Genomic DNA, 21,686 nt, shown 5'->3' on the forward strand with positions numbered 1-21,686 from the left:
TCAGTAAGAAAGGCAATAATCTATGGTATTTGAACCATGACTGCTCCCTCCTCTCCTTAGCTCAGTGAGGCAGCAACTCCATTTCAGAATGCTGTAGCCAAGAACACAGAGCTCCCTAACCCTCCAGCTCCCAATCACATGGCTTTCTTCTCAGGAGGAATAGGATATCATGGATTTTTATACTGCCTCCAGCTATCTGTTGATGAGTCTAGGTACTGGGTAAATGCAGGTAACAAGTAGGGGTTGTCTTCTTCCACCCAGCCCCTATTTATACAGTAAAGACTCTACCCTATGCATAGCATGCTGAGAATCATGGGTCCCTGATTGTCTGGGCTTGTAAGGCAGTGGTTCCATTCCATGAGAGGCAATCCAAGAAGACCTCAGGATGCTACTATCCCCTCTAAGGAGTGCTCAGCTCTGACAGTGTGAGTGTCACTCAGAGAGAAGCTTACCATTGTCGCTACCCCCAGCTCCAGAACCCTAGCTCAGATATTTTGCCTGGAGGTAGAAGAAGGCAAAAAAAAAAAAAAAAGAAAAAAGAAAAAAAAGAAAAAGAAAATTAAAAAGCTCCTAATCTTGTCCCAAATAAACTAACTTCATTTGCAACACAGCCTGAAGACATTCAAATCTAAGGGTGCTTTCAAGAACAGTGGAGGTTTGGTGAAATGCAATTCAGTGGAGATTCAAGATAGAGGCTAAACTGTAGGTTAACTAGTTTGCAGGAGAGAACCAGGGACTGAGACAACTGAGGGAAGGCCACTTGGGTTCAGAACAAGATCAAACACTGATCTCAGGAATTATTCTTTCCAAGAAGCCCAAATTACATGAAAGTAGTTTTAGAGCAATATATGCCCCAGAGAATTATTGAAAACAATAATTAGTGAAGTTTAACAGTTTGGTGTGGTCAAAGAAAAAGAAGTGAACCTTGACAAACACCACTGTCACTGCAGGGTGACAGTATGCATACCCGAAAACTGCACCTTCTTGAGAGCAAGATCAGGGACTTAAGGAAGAGGGGGGTAGCAACAAAAGTTGCTACAGTATATTATCTAATATGTCCAGTATCCAAAAACCAAAAACAACAACAACAACAACAACAACAAAAAAAAACCTTACAAAGCATGAAAAGAAACAAGAAAGTATGAAATATACACCAGGCAGGCAACAGAAACTGCCTGTGAGACTGATCAGACCTCAACTTCAAAGCAGCTGATAAGGTTTGGCTATGTCCCCACCCAAATCTCATCTTGAATTGTAGCTCCCATAATTCCCTCATGTTGTGGGAGGGACCCAGTGGGAGATAATTGAATCATGGGGGTGGTGTCCCCCATACTGTTCTCCTGGTAGTGAATAAGTCTCATGAGATCTGATGATTTTATAAGGGGAAGAACCCCTTTCACTTGGCTCTCATTCTCTTCTCTTGTCTGCCACCATGTGAGATGTGCCTTTCACCTTCCACCAGGATTGTAAGGCCTCCCCAGCCATGTGGAACTGTGAGTCCACTAAACCCTTTTTCCTTTGTAAATTACCCAGTCTCTGGTATGTCTTTATCAGAAGCATGAGAATGGACTAACACAGTAAATCGGTACCAGGAGTGGGACACTACTGTAAATATACCCAAAAATGTGGAAGCCACCTTGGAACTGGGTAACAGGCAGAGGTTGGAACAGTTTGAAGGGCTCAGAAGAAGACAGGAAAATGTGGAACAATTTGGAACTTCCTAGACACTTGTTGAATGGCTTTGACCAAAATGCTGATAATGATATGGACAATGGAATCCAGACTGAGGTGGTTTCAGATGGAAATGAGGAACTTCTTGGGAACTGGAGCAAAGAAGATTCTTGTTATGTTTAAGCAAAGAGACTGGCGGCATTTTGCCCCTGCCCTAGATATTTGTGAAACTCTCAGCTTCAGAGAGATGATTTAGACTATCTGGTGGAAGAAATTTCTTTTTTCTTTTCTTTTCTTTTCTTTTCTTTTCTTCTTCTTTCTTTCTTTCTTTCTTTTTTTTTTTTTTTTGAGACAGAGTCTCCCTCTGTCACCCAGGCTGGAGTGCAGTGACGTGACCTTGGCTCACTGCAAGCTCTGCCTCCCGGGTTCATGCCATTCTCCTGCCTCAGCCTCCTGAGTAGCTGGAACTACAGGCATGAGCCACCACACCCAGCTAATTTTTTGTATTTTTAGTAGAGACAGGGTTTCACCCTGTGTTAGACAGGATGGTCTCCATCTCCTGACCTCATGATCCGCCCACCTTGGCCTCCCAAGGTGCTGGGATTACAGGCATGAGCCACCACACCCAGCCTTTTTCCATGTTTTGTTTTGTTTTTTTGAGATGGAGTTTCACTCTTGTTGCCCAGGCTGGAGTGCAATGACGCAATCTCGGTTCACCACAATCTCCACCTCCCGGGTTCCAGAGATTCTCCTGCCTCAGCCTCCCAAGTAGCTGGGATTACAGGCATCCACCATCATGCCTGGTTAATTTTGATTTTCAGTAAAGATAGGGCTTCTCCATGTTGGTCAGGCTGGTCTCGAACGCCTGACTTCAGGTGATCCACCCGTCTCAGCCTCCCAAAGTGCTGAGATTACAGGCGTGAGTCACTGCACCCAGCCAGTGGAAGAAATTTCTAAGAAACAAAGCATTCAAGGGGTGACTTGGGTGCTGTTAAATGTATTCAGTCTTTTTTTTTTTTTTTTTTTTTTTTTTTAAATTTTTTGAGACAGAGTCTCTATCTCACCCAGACTGCAGTGCAGTGGTATGATCTCGGCTGACTGCAGCCTCCACCTCCCAGGTTCAAGTGATTCTCCTGTCTCAGGCTCCTGAGTAGCTGGGACTACAAGCATGTGCCACTACACCCAGATAATTTTGCATTTTTAGTAGAGATTGAGTTTCACCATGTTGGCCAGGCTGGTCTCAAGTTCCTGACCTCAGGTGATCCACCTGCCTTGGCCTCCCAGTGTGCTGGGATTACAGGCATGAGCCACCACACCCAGCCAGGTATTCAGTTTTAAAAGGGAAACAGAGCATAAAAGTTCAGAAAATTTGCAGCCTGACAATGCAAGAGAGAAAAATATTCCATTTTCTAGGAGAAATTCAAGCCAGCTGCAGAAATCTGCATAAGTAATGAGCAGCCGAATGTTAATCCCCAAGACAATGGGGAAAATGTCCCCAGGTCATGTCAGAGACCTTTGGGTCAGCCCCTCCCATCACAGGCCTGAAGGCCTAGGAGGAAAAAATGGCTTCATGGGCCAGGCCCGTGAAGAGCACACAGACTGCTCTGCTGTGTGCAATCTAGGGACTTGGTGCCCTGCATCCCAGCTGCTCCAGCCATGACTAAAAGGGGCCAAGGTACAGCTGGGGCCATGGCTTCAGAAGGTGAAGCCCCAAGCCATGGCAGCATCCACATTGTATTGAACCTGCAGGTGCACAGAAGCCAAGAATCAAGGTTTGAGAACCTTAGCCTAGATTTCAAGGATGTATGGAAACAACTGGATGTCCAGGCAGAAGTTTGCTGCAGGGGTGGGGTGCTAATGGAGACCTCTGCTAGGGCAGTGCAGAAGGAAAATGTGAGGTGGGTACCCCCCCACAGAGTCCCCACTGGTGTGCTGCCTAGTGGAGCTGTGAGAAAATGGCCACTGTCCTCCAGATCCCAGAATGGTATATCCACCAACAGCATGCACCATGTGCCTGGAAAAGCCATAGGCACTCAACCCCAGCCCATGAAAGCAGCCAGGAGGGAGTCTGTGCCCCACAAAGCCAATGAGGCAGAACTATCCAAGACCATAAGAACCCACCTCTTGCATCAGCGTGACCCAGATGTGAGACATGGTGTCAAAGGAGATCATTATGGAGCTTTAAGATTTGTCTGCCCTGCTAGATTTTTAATTTGCATGGAGCCTGTAGCCCCTTTGTTTTGGCCAATTTCTCCCATTTGGAATGCCTGTATGTACCAAATATCTGTACCCGCTTTTGTATCTAGGAAGTAAATAACTTGCTTTTGATTTTACAGGCTTATAGGTGGAAGAGACTTGCCTTGTCTTGGCTGAGACTTTGGACTGTGGACTTTTGAGTTAATGCTGAAATGAGTTAAGACTTATGGGGACTGTTTGGAAGGCATGATTGGTTTTGAAATGTGAGGACATGAGATTTGGGAGAGGCCAGGGGCAGAATTATATGGTTTGGCTGTGTCCCCATCCAAATCTTATCTTAAATTGTAGCTCCCGTAATTCCTTCATGTTTTGGGAGGAACCCAGTGGCAGATAATTGAATCGTGGGAGTAGTTTCCCCCACACTGTTCTCATGGTAGTGAATAAGTCTCATGAGATCTGATGGTTTTATAAGGGGAAATCCCTTTCACTTGGCTCTCATTCTCTTCTCTTGTCTGCTTCCATGTGAGATGTGCCTCTCACCTTCTACCATGATTTCCTGTGAGGCCTCCCCAGACATGTGGAACTGTGAGATCATTAAAATTCTTACTTTTGTAAATTGCCCAGTCTTGGGTATGTCCTTATCAGCAGTGTGAAAATGAACTAACACACGTTAGTTCATGTTCACAGAACTAAAGAAATCCATGATTAGATAAGCAAAGGAAGGTATTATAACAATGTTGTAGCAAATAAGAGAATAGAAATTAAAAATATAAATTGGAAAAAAGAAATAAATGAAAATTTTAAAGTGAAAAAGAACAATAACTGAAAAATGTTTTAAAGTCACTACTAGGGCTCAACAGTAAATTTGAACTGGCAGAAGAGAGAAGAATTGAACTTGAAGATAAATATGTGGAAGTTATTCAAGCCAAAGAATAAAGAGAAAAAGAATGAAGAGACATGAAAACAGTACTGAAGAAATATGGGACACCCTTACACATAAAGGGAGTACTGGAAGTAGAGAAAAGAAAATACATAAAAATATTGAAAGAAACAGTAGCTGAAACTCTCCACATTTATTGAAAAACAATAACACATTCAAGAAGCTTAACAATCTCCATGTAAGATAAACACAAAGAGGTCTACAAACTTATATATGAGAGTTAAGGTGCTAGAAGTCAAAATAAGGAGAAAATCTTCAGAGCAGTAAGAGAAAAACAACACATCACTTACAAGGGAGTTCCAATAAGATTAACAGCTGACTTCTCAGTATACACAATAGAGGCCAAAAAGTAGCAGGATAACATATTCATACTGCCTAAAGAAGAAAAATGTCAACCAAGAATCCTATATCCAACAAACACATGTTCCAAAAATGAAGGTGGAATAACGACTGCCCCAAATTTTTTAAAAACTGAAGAATTCATTGCTACTAGATTTTCCTTACAATAAATCCTAGAGGAAATTTTTCAGGCTGAAAGCAATGACCACAGATGGTAATTAGAATCTACACAAAAAACAAGGCAGTGTAAAGAAAATTATGCAATTTTAAAAGACAATATGAAAGCATATTTTCTATTTCTTAACTGATTAAAGAAGAACTTGTATAAAATAATATATGATATATTGTTGGACCAAAACATAAAAATGTAATATATTTGTAATATATATGTCAAAATAGCACAGAAGAGGTGGATGGGAGCAAACTCTAACGGGTGATAGAAATGATGACAGATGGTAAATTTATAATTATAACAATGTATTTTTGGCTTGTAATATTATATTAGTCCAATTCTACAATGCTATAAAGAAATACCCTAGACTGGGTAATTTTTAAACAAAAGAGGTTTAATCGACACACAGTTCTACATGGCTGGAGAAGCCTCAGGAAACTTATAATCATGGCAGAAGGGGAAGGAAAAACAAGTACCTCTTCACAAGGCAGCAGGAAAAAGAGAAGTGCAAGTAGGGGAAATGCCAAATGCTTATAAGACCATCATATCGCATAAAAACTCACTCTCATGAGAACAGCAGGGGGAAAACAGCCACCATGATCCAATCATCTCCTTTCCTTGACATGTGAGAATTACAGGTCCCACCCTCAACACATGAGGATTACAATTCAAGATGACATTTGGGTAGGGAAACAGAGCCAAAACATATCATTCTGTCCTGGCCCTTTCCAAATCTCATATAATTTCACATTTCAAAACCAATTATGCCTTTGCAACAGTCCCCCAAAGTCTAAACTCATTTCAGGATTTACTCAAAAGTCCACAGTGCAACATCTCATCTGAGCAAGGCAAGTCCCTTCTGCCTATGAGCCTGTAAAATAAAAAAACAGTTAGTTCCTTCCAAGATACAATCGGGGTAGAGGCACTGGATAAATGCTGTCATTTCAAATGGGAGAAACTGATCAAAACAAAGGGGCTACAGGCCCCATGCAAGTCTGAAATCTAGCAGGCCAGTCATTAAATCTTAAAGCTTCTAAATAATCTCTTTGATTCCATGTCTCACATCTAAGTCATGCTAATGCAAGAGGTGAGCTCCCACAGGCTTGGGCAGCTCCACTCCTGTGGCTTTGCAGGGTGCAGCCCCTCACCTGGCTGCTTTCATGGGCTGGTGTTGAGTGTCTGTGGCTTTTCCAAGTGCACAGTGCAAAGTGTTGATGCATCTACCATTCTGGGGTCTGGAGGACAGTGGCCCCCTTCTCACAGCTCCACTAGGCCCCAGTGGGGACTCTGTGTGGGGCCTCCAACTCTAAATTTCCCTTTTGTACTGCCCTAGCAGAGGTTCTCCATGAGGGCTACACCTCTGCAGCAGACTTCTGCCTGGACATCCAAGCATTTCCATACATCCTCTGAAATCTAGGTAGAGATTCCCAAACCTCAATTCTTGACTTCTGTGCACCCACAGGCACAAGATCACCCTCTGAAGCAATGGCCCAAGCTGTACCTTGGCCCCTTTTAGCCACGACTGGAGCTGAAGTGGCTAGGACACAGGGTGCCATGTCCAGAGGCTTCACAGAGCAGCGGGGTCCCTGGGCCTGACCCATGAAACCATTTTTACCTTCTAGGCCTCCAGGCCTGTGATAACAGGGGTTGCTCTGAGGATCTCTGATGCCCTGGAGACATTTTCCCCATTGACTTGGCTACGAACATTCAGTTGCTCATTACTTATGCAAATTTCTGCAGCTGTCTTTAATTCCTCCCCAGAAATGGGTTTTTCTTTTCTACCTCATGGTCAGACTGCAAATTTTCCAAACTTTTATGCTCTGCTTCCTCTTGAATGCTTTGCCACTTAGAAATTTCTTCCACCAGATACCCTAAATCATCTCTCTCAAGTTCAAAGTTCCTCAGATTTCTAGGGCAGGGGCAAAATACCACCAACCTCTTTACTAAGGCATAGCAAGAGTAACTTTTACTCCAGTTCCCAGTAAGTTTCTCATCTCCATCTGAGACTAGCTCAGCCCAGACTTCATTGTCCACATCACAATCAGCATTTGGTCAAAACCATTCAACAAGTCTCTAGGAAGTTCCAAACTTTCCCAAATCTTTCTGTCTTCCTCTGAGCCCTCCAAACTATTCCAACTTCTGCCCATTATCCAGTTCCAATGTGGCTTACATATATTCAGGCTAACTTTATAGCAGTACTCCACTTCCGGTACCAATTTCCTGTATTACTCCATTCTCACACTGCTATAAAGAAACTACCCAAGACTAGGTAACTTTTTTTTTTTTTTTTTTTTTGAGGTGGGGTCTCACTCTGTCGCCTGGGCTGGAGTGCAGTGGCGCGATCTTGGCTCACTGCAACCACCGCCTCCCAGGTTCAAGTGATTCTCCCACCTCAGCCTCCCAAGTAGCTGGGATTACAGGTGCCTGCCACCATGCCCAGCTAATTTTTGTATTTTTAGTAGAGATAGGGTTTCACCATGTTGGCCAGGCTGGTCTCAAACTCCTGACCTCAAGTGATCCACTCACCTCAGCCTCCCAAAGTGCTGGGATTACAGGCGTCAGCCACCACACCTGGCCAAGACTAGGTCACTTATCAACAAAAGAGGCTTAATTGATTCACAGTTCCACATGGCTGGGGAGGCCTCAAGAAACTTACAATCATGGCAGAAGGGGAAAAAGAAGCAAGTGCCTTCTTCACAGGGCAGCAGGAAAGACAGAGGTGCATGCAGACAGGGGAAATGCCAGATGCATATAAAACCATCAGATCTCAAGAGAACAGCATGGGGGTAACTGCTCCCATGATCTAATCACCTTCCTCCATTGACAAGTGGTGATTACAATTTAAGATGAGATTTGGGTGGAGACACAGAGCCAACCCATATCAAATATTAAGAGATGTAATGTGTATAAAATTATACCACAAAAGGTGGGAAAAGGAATCAAACTAGATAGAAGTAACATATCTATATGTCACTGGAATTAAGCCAGTATAAATCTGAAGCTGATTCTGATAAATTAAGAGGTTTAGGGTAAACTCTAGAGAAGCCATTAAAAAAACTTTTTAAATGTAGTGAAAAATCAGTAAAGAAATGAATTCTACATTAGAAAGTATTCATTCAATACAAAAAAACAGTAAAAGAAAAACAGAGAAACAAAGACATCATGAAACAAAACAAGCAGTAAGATGGCAGATGTAAATCCAACCATGTCAATAATATCATTAAATGTAAATGGATTTAACAATCCAATTAAAAGGCAGAGATTGTCAGACTGGACTGAAAACATGAATCAACTATATGCTCTCTATAGAAGACACACATGAGATTCAAATATACAAATAGATTAAAAGCAAAAGGTATATAATAGTATAAAAGGAAAAGATACATAACAGTAACCACAATAAAGCTGCCTGTGGCTGTACTGATAGCAGATAAAATAGATTTTAAAATTTAAAAAGTTACTAAAAATAAGGAAGGATATTTTATAATTATAAAAGGATCACTCCATCAAGAAGATATAACAATTATAAACATGTGTGCACCTAATAACAAAGTACCAAAAGACACAAAGCAAACACCAAGAGAAAGGAAAGAAAAAACAGACAATTTAAGAATAATAGTTGGAGACTTCAACATCCCACTATCAATAATGGTTAGAACTGCCACACAGATGATAAATAAGGAAATGGAAGATTTTAACAATACTATAAACCAACTAGACCAGACATCTCTAGAACACTTTCTCCAGTAACAATGAAATATACATTTTTCTCAAGTGTACATGGAAAATTCTCCAGGATAGACAAGATGCTAGACCATAAAACAAACCTCAGTAATTTTAATGCTAGAATAATATAAAATATATACTCATACCACAATGGAATGAAATTACACAAATGAATGAAAATACACAAATGAATGAAATCCATAACTGGAAAGAAATGGGGAACTCACAAATGTGTGGACATTAAATAACATACTCCTGAATAACAAATGTGTCAATGAAAAAATCACAAGAGAAAGCATAAAAATACTTTGAGATTAATGACAATGAAGACACAGGCCAGGTGTGGTGGTTCACACCTGTAATCCCAGCACTTTGGGAGGTTGAGGTGGTTGGATCACAAGGTCAGGATTTCAAGACCAGCGTGGCCAATATGGTGAAACCTCATCTCTACTAAAAATACAAAAAAATTACAGGCACATGCCTGTAATCCCAGCTACTCAGGAGGCTGAGGCAGGGGAATTGCTTGAATCTGGGAGGCGGAGGTTGCAGTGAGCTGAGATTACGCCACTGCACTCCAGCCTGGGTGACAGAATGAGACTCTGTCTCAAAAAAGAAAAAAAGAAAATGAAGACTCAGGAAGACACAACATATCAAGCAGTCCTTAGAGGGAAATTTATAGCTGTAAAATCTATGTTAAGAAAGAAGAAGAATCTCAAATCGATAACCTAACAGCTCACCTTAAGACTATGGAAAAGGTAGAGTAAACTAAATGTAAAGAAAGTGAAAGCAAGGAAATAATAATGACTACAGTGGAAATAAATACAATAGAGAATAGAAAAACACTAAAGGAAATCAATGAAAGATGATTATTTGAAAAGATCAGCAATATTAACAAAGATTTAGCTAAGTTGACCAGGAGAAATAGAGAAGGCTCAAATTATTAGAATTGGAAATGAGAGAGGGGATGCTAGTACTGATCTTCTTTCAGAAATAAAAATGATTATACAATGAACAATTTTGCCAACAAATTAGATAACTTAGATGAAATTGTCAAATATCTAGAAAAACACACACAAAAAACTGATTCAATAAGAAATAGACAACATAAGTAGACTTTTAACAAGTGAAGCGATTGAATCAATTTTCAAAAACCTACCCACAGAGGGCTGCACCACTGAATCCTCCCAAAGAGCCAAAGATGAATCAACACAAATTCTTCACAAAATCTTCCAAAAGATAAAGATGGAGGGATACTTCTAACTCATTTCATGAAGGCAGTATTACACTGATATAACATCAGGCGAAGACATCACATGAAAAGAAAACAGACCAATGTCTCTTATGAATATCAGTGCAAAGACTAGCAAACAGAATCCTGAACTGATCAAAAGTATTTTACACAGTTACCAAGTGGGATTTATCCTATGCAAGCAAAGTTAATTTAATATCCAAAAAACTGAATGTAATACTCATATGAACATGAAAAAAATAATCACATGATCATTTCACTAGATGTAGAAAAAGCATTTGTCAAAATCCAACAACTTTTTATGTAAAAGCATGCAACAAATTAGGAATAGAAGAAAACTTCCTAAATCCAATAAAAGGCATCTAGGAAAACCCCACAACTATATTATACTTAATAGTGAAAGATTCACAGTTTCACTGGAATCTTTTCCAGTGAATGCAAATGCAAATGGATGCATTTCCCCTAAGAATAGGAACAACATCTTCCATTCAACATTGTATTGAGGTTCCAGCCAAAGCAATTAGGCAAGAGAATGAAATCAAAGGCATCTAGATTAAAAAGAAACTACTTCTATTTATAGATATGATCTTTTGTATAGAAAATACTAAGAAATCCTTTAAAAAATGATTGCAACTAATAAATAAATTCATCAAGGTTTTGGGATGTAAGATCAATATTTTAAAAATCAATTGTATTCCTATACACATGCAATAAACATTATCTGAAATAAAGTTTTAAAAATCCTATTTGCAATAACATTTAGGAGTAAATATAACGAAAGAAGTGTAGAGCTTATACTCAGAAGACCATAAAATATCATGGAAAGAAATTAAAGAAGATCCAAATAACTGGAAAAGCATCCCATGTTCACATTGAAGACTTAACATGTTTAAGAGAGCAATATTCCCATACTGATGTACAGCTCCAACAAATTCTTTTTCAGAATCCCAGTTAATGGCTTTGTAAAATTAACAAGCTTATTCTAAAATTTATATGGAATTGCAAGGTACCCAGAAAAGCCAAAATAATTCTGTAAAAGAAGAGTCAAGTAGAAAGACTCTCACATTTTCCATTTTCAAAATGTTCTACAAAGCAAGAATAAGTAAGATAGTGTGTTACTGGCACAAGGGTAGACATATAGATCAACATGATAGAATTAATCATTCAGAAATAAATCCCCCGCCAGGCGCGGTGGCTCACGCCTGTAATCCCAGCACTTTGGGAGGCCGAGGCGGGCGGATCACAAGGTCAGGAGATCGAGACCACGGTGAAACCCCGTCTCTACTAAAAATACAAAAAAAATTAGCCGGGCGCGGTTGTGGGCGCCTGTAGTCCCAGCTACTCGGGAGGCTGAGGCAGGAGAATGGCGTGAACCCGGGAGGCGGAGCTTGCAGTGAGCCGAGATCGCGCCACTGCACTCCAGCCTGGGCGACAGAGCAAAACTCCGTCTCAAAAAAAATAAATAAATAAATAAATAAATAAAAAATCCATGACTGATTTTCCTCAAAAATGTCAATACCATGAAATGGAGAAAGAATAGTCTTCAACAAATAGTGCTGGTAAAACTAAATACCCACATGCAAAGAATGAAACTGGACCCTTACCTCATACCACATACAAAAATTAACTAAAATGGATCAAAGACCTTAATGTAACAAAGCAAATGCTACAAAACTCTTAGAAGAAAACATAGGGGTAAATTTTCATGACCTTGGATTTGGCAAAGAATTCTTAGCTATGAAACCAGCACAAGCAACAACAACAGCACAGAAAAAATTTCCCTCAAAGAAAATATACAAATAGCCAATATGCATGTGAAACAATTCTTCACATCATTTGACATCATTTGTCATTAGAGAAATGTGAATCACAACCACAATAAAACATCATTTAAGTCCCACTATTATAGCTAGAATCAAAAGTCAGATAATAAGTATTGGCAAGTATGTGGAGAAATCAGAACTCACATGCACTGCTGATGTGAACGTAAAATTGTGTAGGTTTTCCAAAAACACCTTGGAAAACAGTCTGACAGTTCCTCAAATTATTAAAAATAGAACTGCCATATGACCCAGCAATTCCACTCCTTAGGTAATATATGCCCAAGAGAAATGAAAACAAATGTCTGTCCACAAAAAGCATGCACATCAATGTGTATTGAAACATTACTCATTAAGGTCAAACTATGGAAACAGTCCAAATGTCTATCAATGGACAAATGAATAAATAAAATGTGGTATATCCATACACAGAATATGATTCAGTCATAAAAACGAAATACTAAAATATGCCACAACATGGATGAACCTTGAAAACATTATGCTAAGTGAAAGAAGTTAGACACAAAGACCACATAGTACAATGATTCCTTTCAAATAAAATGTCCACAACAGGCCGGGTGCGGTGGCTCACGCCTGTAATCCAAGCACTTTGGAAGGCGGGCAGATCACCTGAGGTCAGGAGTTCGAGACCAGCCTGGTGAAACCCCATCTCTACTAAAAATACAAAAATTAGCCAGGCGTGGTGGCAGGCGCCTGTAGTCCCAGCTACTCAGGAGGCTGAGGCAAGAGAATCGCTTGAACCCAGGAGGCAGTGGTTGCAGTGAGCCGAGATCTCGCTATTGCACTCCAGCCTGGGGAACAAGAGTGAGACTACATATCAAAAACAAAAAAAAGTTCACAATACAATCAACAAACACAAAGTAGATTTGTAGTTGCTTAGGGCTAGGGGTAGGATGGTGGGAGAGGATGGAAGATTGCAGAATGATAGCTAAAGTGCATAAGTCTTCTTTTTGAGGTGATGAAATATTCTAAAATGGACTGGTGATGGTTACTTATATCTATAAATATACCGAACACCACAGAATTGTACACTTTCAAAAAGGGAATTATATGATATATGAATTATATTGCAATAAAGCTTTAGGAAAATTCTCTCAAAGCAAAAGAAAGTTATGGGGACTTACGAAACAGAATCCATGTCTATGTGCTGTGGAACAATACCAGTAAGGTTTAACAATAAATCCAACTGTAATTTCATTTCATTAATTTTTTCATCTATTTCCTGCCATTCTTCAAGAGGTGTATCAGGAAACTCCAGGTTTTCCAACTTGAAAGAACAGAAGTCAAGAGAACTAATCAAAATTGGAAGAATTTTGGAGTAACCTAGAAAAGTAAGAAAAGCATTAATTTTTAGAAGTATTTGTAAGACTACTATTTTAATACCAAATTTAAAAATCCTACTGAGCAAGGGCATATCTTTTAAAAACCTTTTATTATCCTACAGCTTGATTAGCAGAGAACCTTATAAAAAGCAGTTCCTTAATAAATGTTTAATGAATAAGCATTGCATAATTGGTGCTTTTATGACTAACAAACTATTTTTTCAATGACAGTTTATATCCTTAATTTCTTGTCTTTTCAGCTGAGAATCAAATGCATTAAACCTAGAAACTATCAACTATAGTTTTCTGTAAAAGACCTTACTTCACTACGTCATTCTTTTAAGAGGACAATGATAATAATCAGCTTCTTCATGATTATGGGATAGTGAATAACAAATGAAAATAGGTTATCATAGTTCTTGAGTCATTTTTTAGGTTATTGATCAGGTTTTCATAAAGTTTATAGTTTTTGCTCTGAACAAAACTTGAGTGTGTATCCTAATGTGGATCCAGCAGACTGATTCACTAGGAGATTATGGCAAAATACCCTTTTTCTTATTCATTTGCAAAATATGAAATGAAAACACTCCCATCTCAAAGTTATATAAAGACAAGTGATTTAAAAGGAAACTTTTTCTTGTCCTTGATGAAAATATTTTCACTGGCTTCCTTCATCAGTAAATTTTGATATTTCAGGAGTATTCAAAATGATCTGCTAATTTCACCACCATTCATAATTTTGATTGCTTCTATTTTAAACCATTTGCTACCTTATTTTTCTCTGCCCATTATTTACAGTCATCCCTCAGTATCTACAGGGGATTGGTTTCAGGACCCCCACGGATACCAAAATCCATGGATTCTCAAGTCCCTTACAGAAAATGATGTGGTATTTGCATATAACCTATGCACATCCTCTTGTATACTTTAAATCACCTCTAGATTACTTATATTACCTAACACAATGCAGATGCTATGTGATATTTATTATACTATATTGTGTTTTTATTTGTATTTTTTTTTCAAGTATTTTTGATTCATGGTTGATTGAATCTGAGGATGCAGAACCTGCAGATACAGAGGGTTGATATGGATAAGTATTGCCATTTTATCAATAACTATATTATTGCTGCCATAGAAAATGTAATTGTGTTTCCCCATGTAGCTTTTATAGTATAGTTTTATATTGAACAATTGTGCCAGTCAATGGCTCAGGGTTACCTGAGACACTTTACTGAGAAGGATTCTTAAGAAACACATGATGCACTGAGCAAAAATGCTTTAATGGATTTGTAATATATTTCATGGGTTTTGGAGGATGGAACTTCAGTATCTTTCATGGAAATTTGGGATATTAAGTCACTCTAACTCAGGGGTGGGACAGTGGACAAAACCGAAGTCCAGAATTTGCTAAGGAGTAGAGGTCCTGGTAACACCAGGATTCTCTTGGGAACCCTAATTCTCTGAAGCAGTACATCTTAAGAATAAAGGTGGAGCAGAAATAGAACAACCCTCAGAAAGCCCAAGGCCAGATTTCGTCTCAGCTCAGTCCCTGCTTGGATTAAGGTGATCTGTCCCTGTACTGAATGACCTGCCAGAAGAAAAAGTAAAATCCTTCTTATGAAATATAGTATCATCCCTAAAACTCTTCACACACAATGTCCAACATTCAATCAGAAATAGAAATATGAAAAGAATGGACTCAAAACCAAGACAAAATACAGATAATAAAATACAACTATAGGAGAACCAAATACTATCCGATCACCAGACATGGACTTTAACTGTGACTACAACTTTCAAGTTATTAAATGACAAGATAGAAAATTTCAGCAGAGATAAAAGTTAATAAATTCTAGGACTGAAAAATGTAATAACTAAAATTTTAAAATCAGTGAATGTTTAACAGCAGGTTAAACTAACACACTAAAAGAAAATCACTGGCAAATCAGAATTCTTAGAAAATAAGCTTTAAGGCCCAGTGTAGTGGCTCATGCTTGTAATTCCAGCACTTTGGGAGGCCAAAGTGGGAGGATTGCTTGAGCTTAGGAGTTCAAGACCAAGAGTAGCCTGGGCAACATAATGAGACCCCATCTCAAAAAAAAAAAAAAAAGAAGAAAGAAAGAAAAGAAAAGACAACAGGAAGGGAGGGAGGGAGGGAGGGAGGGAGGGAGGGAAGGAAGGAAGGAAGGAAGGAAGGAAGGAAGGAAGGAAGGAAGGAAGGAAGGGAGGGAGGGAGGGAGGGAGGGAGGGAGGGAGGGAGGGAAGGGGAGAGAGAGAGAGAAAGAAAGAAAGGGAAGGAAGGAGAGAGAAAAGAGGAAGGAAGGAAAGAAGGGAAAAAAGAAAGAAAGAAAAAAGAAAGAAGGAAGGAAGGAAAGAAAGAGAGAGAGAAAGAAAGAAAGAAAAAGAAAGAAAGAAAGAGAGGGAGGGAGGGAAAGAAAAAGAGAGAAAGATAAAGAAAGAAAGAGAGAGAGAAGGAAGGAGAGAGAAAAGAGGAAGGAAGGAAGGAAGGAAGGCAGGCAGAGAGAAAGAAAGAAAGAAAGAAAGAAAGAAAGAAAGAAGGAGAGAGAAAAGAGGAAGGAAGGAAGGGAGAGAGAAAGAAAGAAAGAGAGAGAGAGAAGGAAAGAAGGAAGGAAGGAAGGAAGGAAGGAAGGAAGGAAGGAAGGAAGGGAAGGAGGGAGGGAGGGAGGGAAGGAAAGGAAAGGAAAGGAAAGGAAAGGAAAGGAAAGGAAAGGAAAGGAAAGGAAAGGAAAGGAAAGGAAAGGAAAGGAAAGGAAAGGAAAGGAAAGGAAAGGAAAAGAAAGCAAGCCTTTAAACAAAAAATAATCAGCAGACCCACCACTGTAGAAAATACCAAAGAGATTTCTTCAAGGAAAAAGAAAATTATCCCAGATAGACAAATGCAAATGTAGGAAGGGAGCAATATGAGGATAAAAGGACCTTACTCTACAAATTCACAAAAGGAAAAGACCAGTTATTCTTTGGCCATAAACTGAAGCCCTAAACAAGTAATCACAAAATCAATTTTAAACTTTTTCATGATTTTGTCATATAAATATTATCTTATCCTATGTATTAATTTTAGAAGAATCATATTATGAAAATGTATTATAATACATATATAATTTTCTTCCTATAGAACCTGTGCTTTTTAAACAACTAAATATATTCTAGCCAGGCATAGTGGCATGCACCTGTAGTTCCAGCTACTCAGGAGGCTGAGGCAGGAGGACTGTTTGAACCCAGGAGTTCAAGGCCAGCCAGCCTGGACAATATAGGTAAGCGCTTCCTTTAAAGAATGTATTCTTGAGGTGACAAAAACTAATGGATTGGAAAGACTTTTCCCATTCTCATTTTTAGGTGCTTTATTGCTTAAGTAGAGAAAAACAATTTACTTTTATTTGTTTAATTCTGATTCAGTCTCCTCACCAAACTGTCTTACTGATTTTAATCTTTTTTTCCTATAGTTTCAGATTTTCTAAGTATGTAACTATAACATCAGCACAAAGAAATACTTTATCTTTTCTTTTCCAATGTTCATATCTGTTATTTTACTTTATTCTACTATTTCATTTTCTAGAACCACTTAAAAAAAAATAAAAATGTTGCTATCAAGCATCCTCATCTATTTTGTGAGGTTAATTATAAAGTTTTAGTGTTTTTCCATTCATGGTATTACTATTGGTTTTTGATAAGTTGTTATAGTATTATATTTATGTAGTTTTCTTTTAGGGATATTTAATTTAGAGTTTTTCTTGGGAATAACTGCTATATTTTAACAAAACAATTGCAGCATCTCTTATATGCTCATACAGTTTTTTCTCTTAATATTTTTATGAAATGTATTATGCCGATCAACTTCCTAATGTTGAATCACTCATGCATTCCTGGAGTATACCCTACTTGGTTAAAATGTTTTGTTTTTAATCTTTGCTAAGCTATAATAATAATTATTATTTTATTTAGAATGTTTGCACCTATTGTCATAAATAACAGAAAATTGATGGGTTTATTTGTACTCTATTGTGTTTTGATATAATGGTTTTCTGGGTTCATAAACAATTTGGAGGATTTTCCATATTGTTCTAAGGCTTTGAATTATTTAAGAATCTTAAAATTATATGTTCTTTAAAGTTTAAATAAAACTTAGCTATGAAGCTAGGAATAAAAAAGAAAATCAGCCTGGCGTAGTGGCTCACGCCTATAATCACAGCACTTTGGGAGGCCAAGGTAGGTGAATGACTTGAGCCCAAGAGTTTGAGACCAGCCTGGACAACATGACGAAACCCAATCACTACAAAAAAATTAGCCAGGAGTCACAGCATGCGCCTGTAGTCCCAGCTACCTGAGAGGCTGAAGTGGGAGGATCACTTGAGCATGGGAGTTTGAGGCTGCGGTGAGCCATGATCATACCACTATACTCAGGCCTCAGCAACAGAGTGAGACTCTGTCTCAAAAAAAAAAGAAAGAAAGAAAGGAGAAGGAAGGAAGGAAGGAAGGAAGGAAGGAAGGAAGGAAGGAAGGGAAGGGAGGGAGGGAGGGAGGGAGGGAGGGAGGGAGGGAGGGAGGGAGAGGGAAAAGAAAAGAAAAGAAAAGAAGAGAAAAACAGCCCATGACATTTCTTCACTTCAGAATGTCAGCCAATTAGCAACAATCCTATTCTAGTTACCACATGCCTGAAAGTCATCAAGTAACAACAGCCTCACTCCAAATACAAGGTATCCATGGCTGAAAGTAAAACGATCTCTAAATACTCTTGTTTCTTAAAGTTTTTCAGTCTCGGAATTCCATGCTTCCGTGTGAATATCTCTTGCTTTGTTCAGAGAGGTTGTACACTGTATTACAGCTCTCCCCTCCTTACAAGCAAAAAATTACAGCTTTTTTATGGTTATTGTATTTGAATACTCGTATCTGTCTTAGACAAATTGAAAATATGAATATGTGGATCAATATAAATGAATATTGACTATATGAAATAAGAATAATGTCTTGTAAGATTTAAATATGTAAAAAGAACTGAAACACAAACAAAATAACACGTAGTATGGGGGAAGCGAAACTAAGAACAAAATAAATTTTGAAGTGTTTGAAATATTCTAAATAATCCTGAGTCAAAAGACAAACCATAATGGAAATTTTAAACTATGTCTTGCCTTTCTGCCCCTGGACACCGCCAAAGAAGCATCGTTAAAGTCTCTCTTCTCCCAGCCGTCTTGTCTAAGTCAGAGTCTCCTAAAGAGCCCAGACAGCTGAGGAAGCTCTTCATCGGAGGGCTGAACTTTGAAACAACTGATGAGAGCCTGGAGAGCCATTCTGAGCAATGAGGAACGCTCACGGACTGTGTGGTAATGAGAGATCCAAACACCAAGCGCTCCAAGGGCTTTGAGTTTGTCTCATATGCCACCATGGAGGAGGCAGATGCAGCCATGAATGCAAGGCCACACAAGGTGGATGGAAGAGTTGTGGAACCAAAGAGAGCTGTCTCAAGAGTAGATTCTCAAAGACCAGGTGCCCACTTAACTGTGAAAAAGATATTTGTTGGTGGCATTAAGACACTGAAGAACATCACCTAAGAGATTATTCTGAACAGTATGGAAAAATTGAAGTGATTGAAATCATGACTGACTGAGGCAGTGGCAAGAAAAGGGGCTTTGCCTTTGTAACCTTTGATGACCGTAACTCTGTGGATAAGACTGTCATTCAGAAATAGCATACTGTGAATGGCCACAACTGTGAAGTTAGGAAAGCCCTGTCAAAGCAAGAGATGGCTAGGGCTTCATCCAGCCAAAGAGGTGGAAGTGGTTCTGGAAACTTTGGTGGTGGTCATGGAGGTGGTTTTGGTGGGAATGACAACTTTGGTCATGGAGGAAACTTCAGTGGTCGTGGTAGCTTTGGTAGCAGCCATGGTGGTGATGGATATGGTGGCAGTGGGGATGGCTATAATGGGTTTGGTAATGATGGTGGTTATGGAGAAGGTGGCCCTGGTTACTGTGGAGGAGGCAGAGGCTATGGAAGTGGTGGACGGGGTTATGGAAGCCAGGGCAGTGGCTATGGTGGGAGTGGCAGCTATGACAGTTATAACAATGGAGGTGGAGGCAGCTTTGGCAGTGGTAGTGGAAGCTATTTTGGAGGTGGTGGAAGCTACAATGATTTTGGCAATTAAAACAATCAGTCTTCAAGTTTTGGACCCATGAAGGAAGGAAACTTCGGAGGCAGAAGTTCTGGCCCCTACGGTGGTGGAGGCTAATACTTGGCCAAACCACAAAATCAAGGTGGCTATGGCAGTTCCAGTAGCAGCAGTAGCTATGGCAGTGGCAGAAGATTTTAATTAGGAAACAAAGCTTAGCAGGAGAGGAGATCCAGAGAAGTGACAGGGAAGCTACAGGTTACAACAGATTTGTGAACTCATCTAAGCACAGTGACGGCAGGGCCTAGGTGCTACAAAGAAGACATGTTTTAGACAAATACTGATGAGTATGGGCAAAAAACTTGAGGACTGTATTTGTGACTAACTGTATAACAGGGTATTTGAGTTTGTGTTCTGTGGAAAGTGTAAAGCATTCCAACAAAGGGTTTTAATGTAGTTTTTTTTTTTTTTTTTTTTTTTTTTGCACCCATGCTGTTGATTGCTAAATGTAATAGTCTAATTGTGATACTGAATAAATGTCTTTAAAAACAAAACAAAACAACTATGTCTTAAGCTAAATAATAAAAAAATATACAAAACATGGGATGCAGCCAAAGCTGGCTTCTTATGACTCAATTCCATTGGGTTTCCCCCATCTCTATTGTTCTATCTGTTGTTACCCTTTAAAATGTTGGGGATCCATTCTTAGTCCTTACTTACACCTAATGTATATTTTTCCCACAAGGTGATCTCATCAAAATTCATGGCTTTAACTAACACATACACTAATATCTTCCAAAATTTTTTTTTTTTTTTTTTTTTTAAACAGAGTCTCGCTCTCTTCCCCAGGCTGGGGTGCAATGGTGCAATCTCGGCTCACTGCAACCTCCGCCTCCAGGGTTCAAGCAATTCTCCTGCCCCAGCCTCCTGAACAGCTGGGATTACAGGCATGCACCACCATGCCTGGCTAATTTTTGTTATTTTTAGTAGAGAGGGGGTTTCGCCACGTTGGCCAGGCTGGTCTCAAACTCCTAACCTCAAGTGATCCACGTGCCTCGGCCTCCCAAAGTGCTGGGATTACAGGTGTGAGCCACCGTGCCTGGCATCTTCCAAAATTTCATCCAAGATTTTTCTCCCACATTCCTAATATGCCTGTTGAACAAGTCCACTTAATTGTGCCACAGCTACTTGAAAGTCAGTACGTCTAATACTAAATACATAATCTGCCCCCCCATACTTTTTCTTCTCCTCTATTCTCTAATCTTAATAAACTGGATGACCCATTTACAGTGCAAATCAGGAACACAGCCATCCTACAATACTCTCTCTCACACACAGAATTGTGTAGCCTACATTTTAAAAATCTCTCTTATTTTTCTTTCCTCTTCTCCATTCCCATGTCTTAGGATAGGACCTCATCATTTCTCAACTTATTCCTGTAGTAGGCTCCTGTATTAGTCCATTTTCATGCTGCTGCTAAAGACATACCCCAGACTGGGCAATTCACAGAAGAAAGAGGTTTAATGGACTTACAGTTCCACATGGCTGCAGAGGCCTCACAATCATGGCAGAAGGTGAAAGGCATGTCTCACATGGAGGCAGACAAGAGAAGAAAGCTTGTGTAGGGAAACACCCTATTATAAAACCATCAGATCTCATGAGACTTATTCACTACCACGAGAACAGCATGGGAAAGACCTGCCCCCATGATTCAATTACCTCCCACTTGGTACCTCCCACAACACATGGGAACTCAAGATGAGATTTGGTGGGGTGGGTAGGGGGGGACACAGTCAAACCATATCATTCTGTCCCTGGCCCCTCCCAAATCTCATGTCCTCACATTTCAAAACCAACCATGCCTTCCCAACAGTCCCCCCAAAGTCTTAATTCATTTCAGTATTAACTTAAAAATCCAGTGTGGCGATTCCTCAAGGATCTAGAACTAGAAATATCATTTGACCCAGTCATCCCATTACTAGGTATATACCCAAAGGATTATAAATCATGCTGCTATAAAGACACGTGCACATGTATGTTTATTGTGGCACTATTCACAATAGCAAAGACCTGGAACCAACCCAAATATCCATCAATGATAGA

At 39.4% G+C, this 21,686-nt stretch overlaps 1 protein-coding gene across 3 annotated transcripts in view; it reads right to left on the minus strand.

Annotated features, from left to right (window-relative positions):
• AXDND1 (axonemal dynein light chain domain containing 1) overlaps positions 1 to 21,686 on the minus strand; it is a 196,129-nt gene that overhangs the window by 77,318 nt on the left and 97,125 nt on the right. For all 3 annotated transcript variants that reach the window (XM_050766158.1, XM_050766151.1, XM_050766150.1), the window contains one exon: positions 13,259 to 13,457. In XM_050766158.1, coding sequence (XP_050622115.1) covers positions 13,259 to 13,457 — 199 coding nt within the window. The remainder of the gene's footprint in view (positions 1 to 13,258; positions 13,458 to 21,686) is intronic.

This window comes from Macaca thibetana, chromosome 1, assembly GCF_024542745.1.
Source record: "Macaca thibetana thibetana isolate TM-01 chromosome 1, ASM2454274v1, whole genome shotgun sequence".
Taxonomy (NCBI): domain Eukaryota; kingdom Metazoa; phylum Chordata; class Mammalia; order Primates; family Cercopithecidae; genus Macaca; species Macaca thibetana.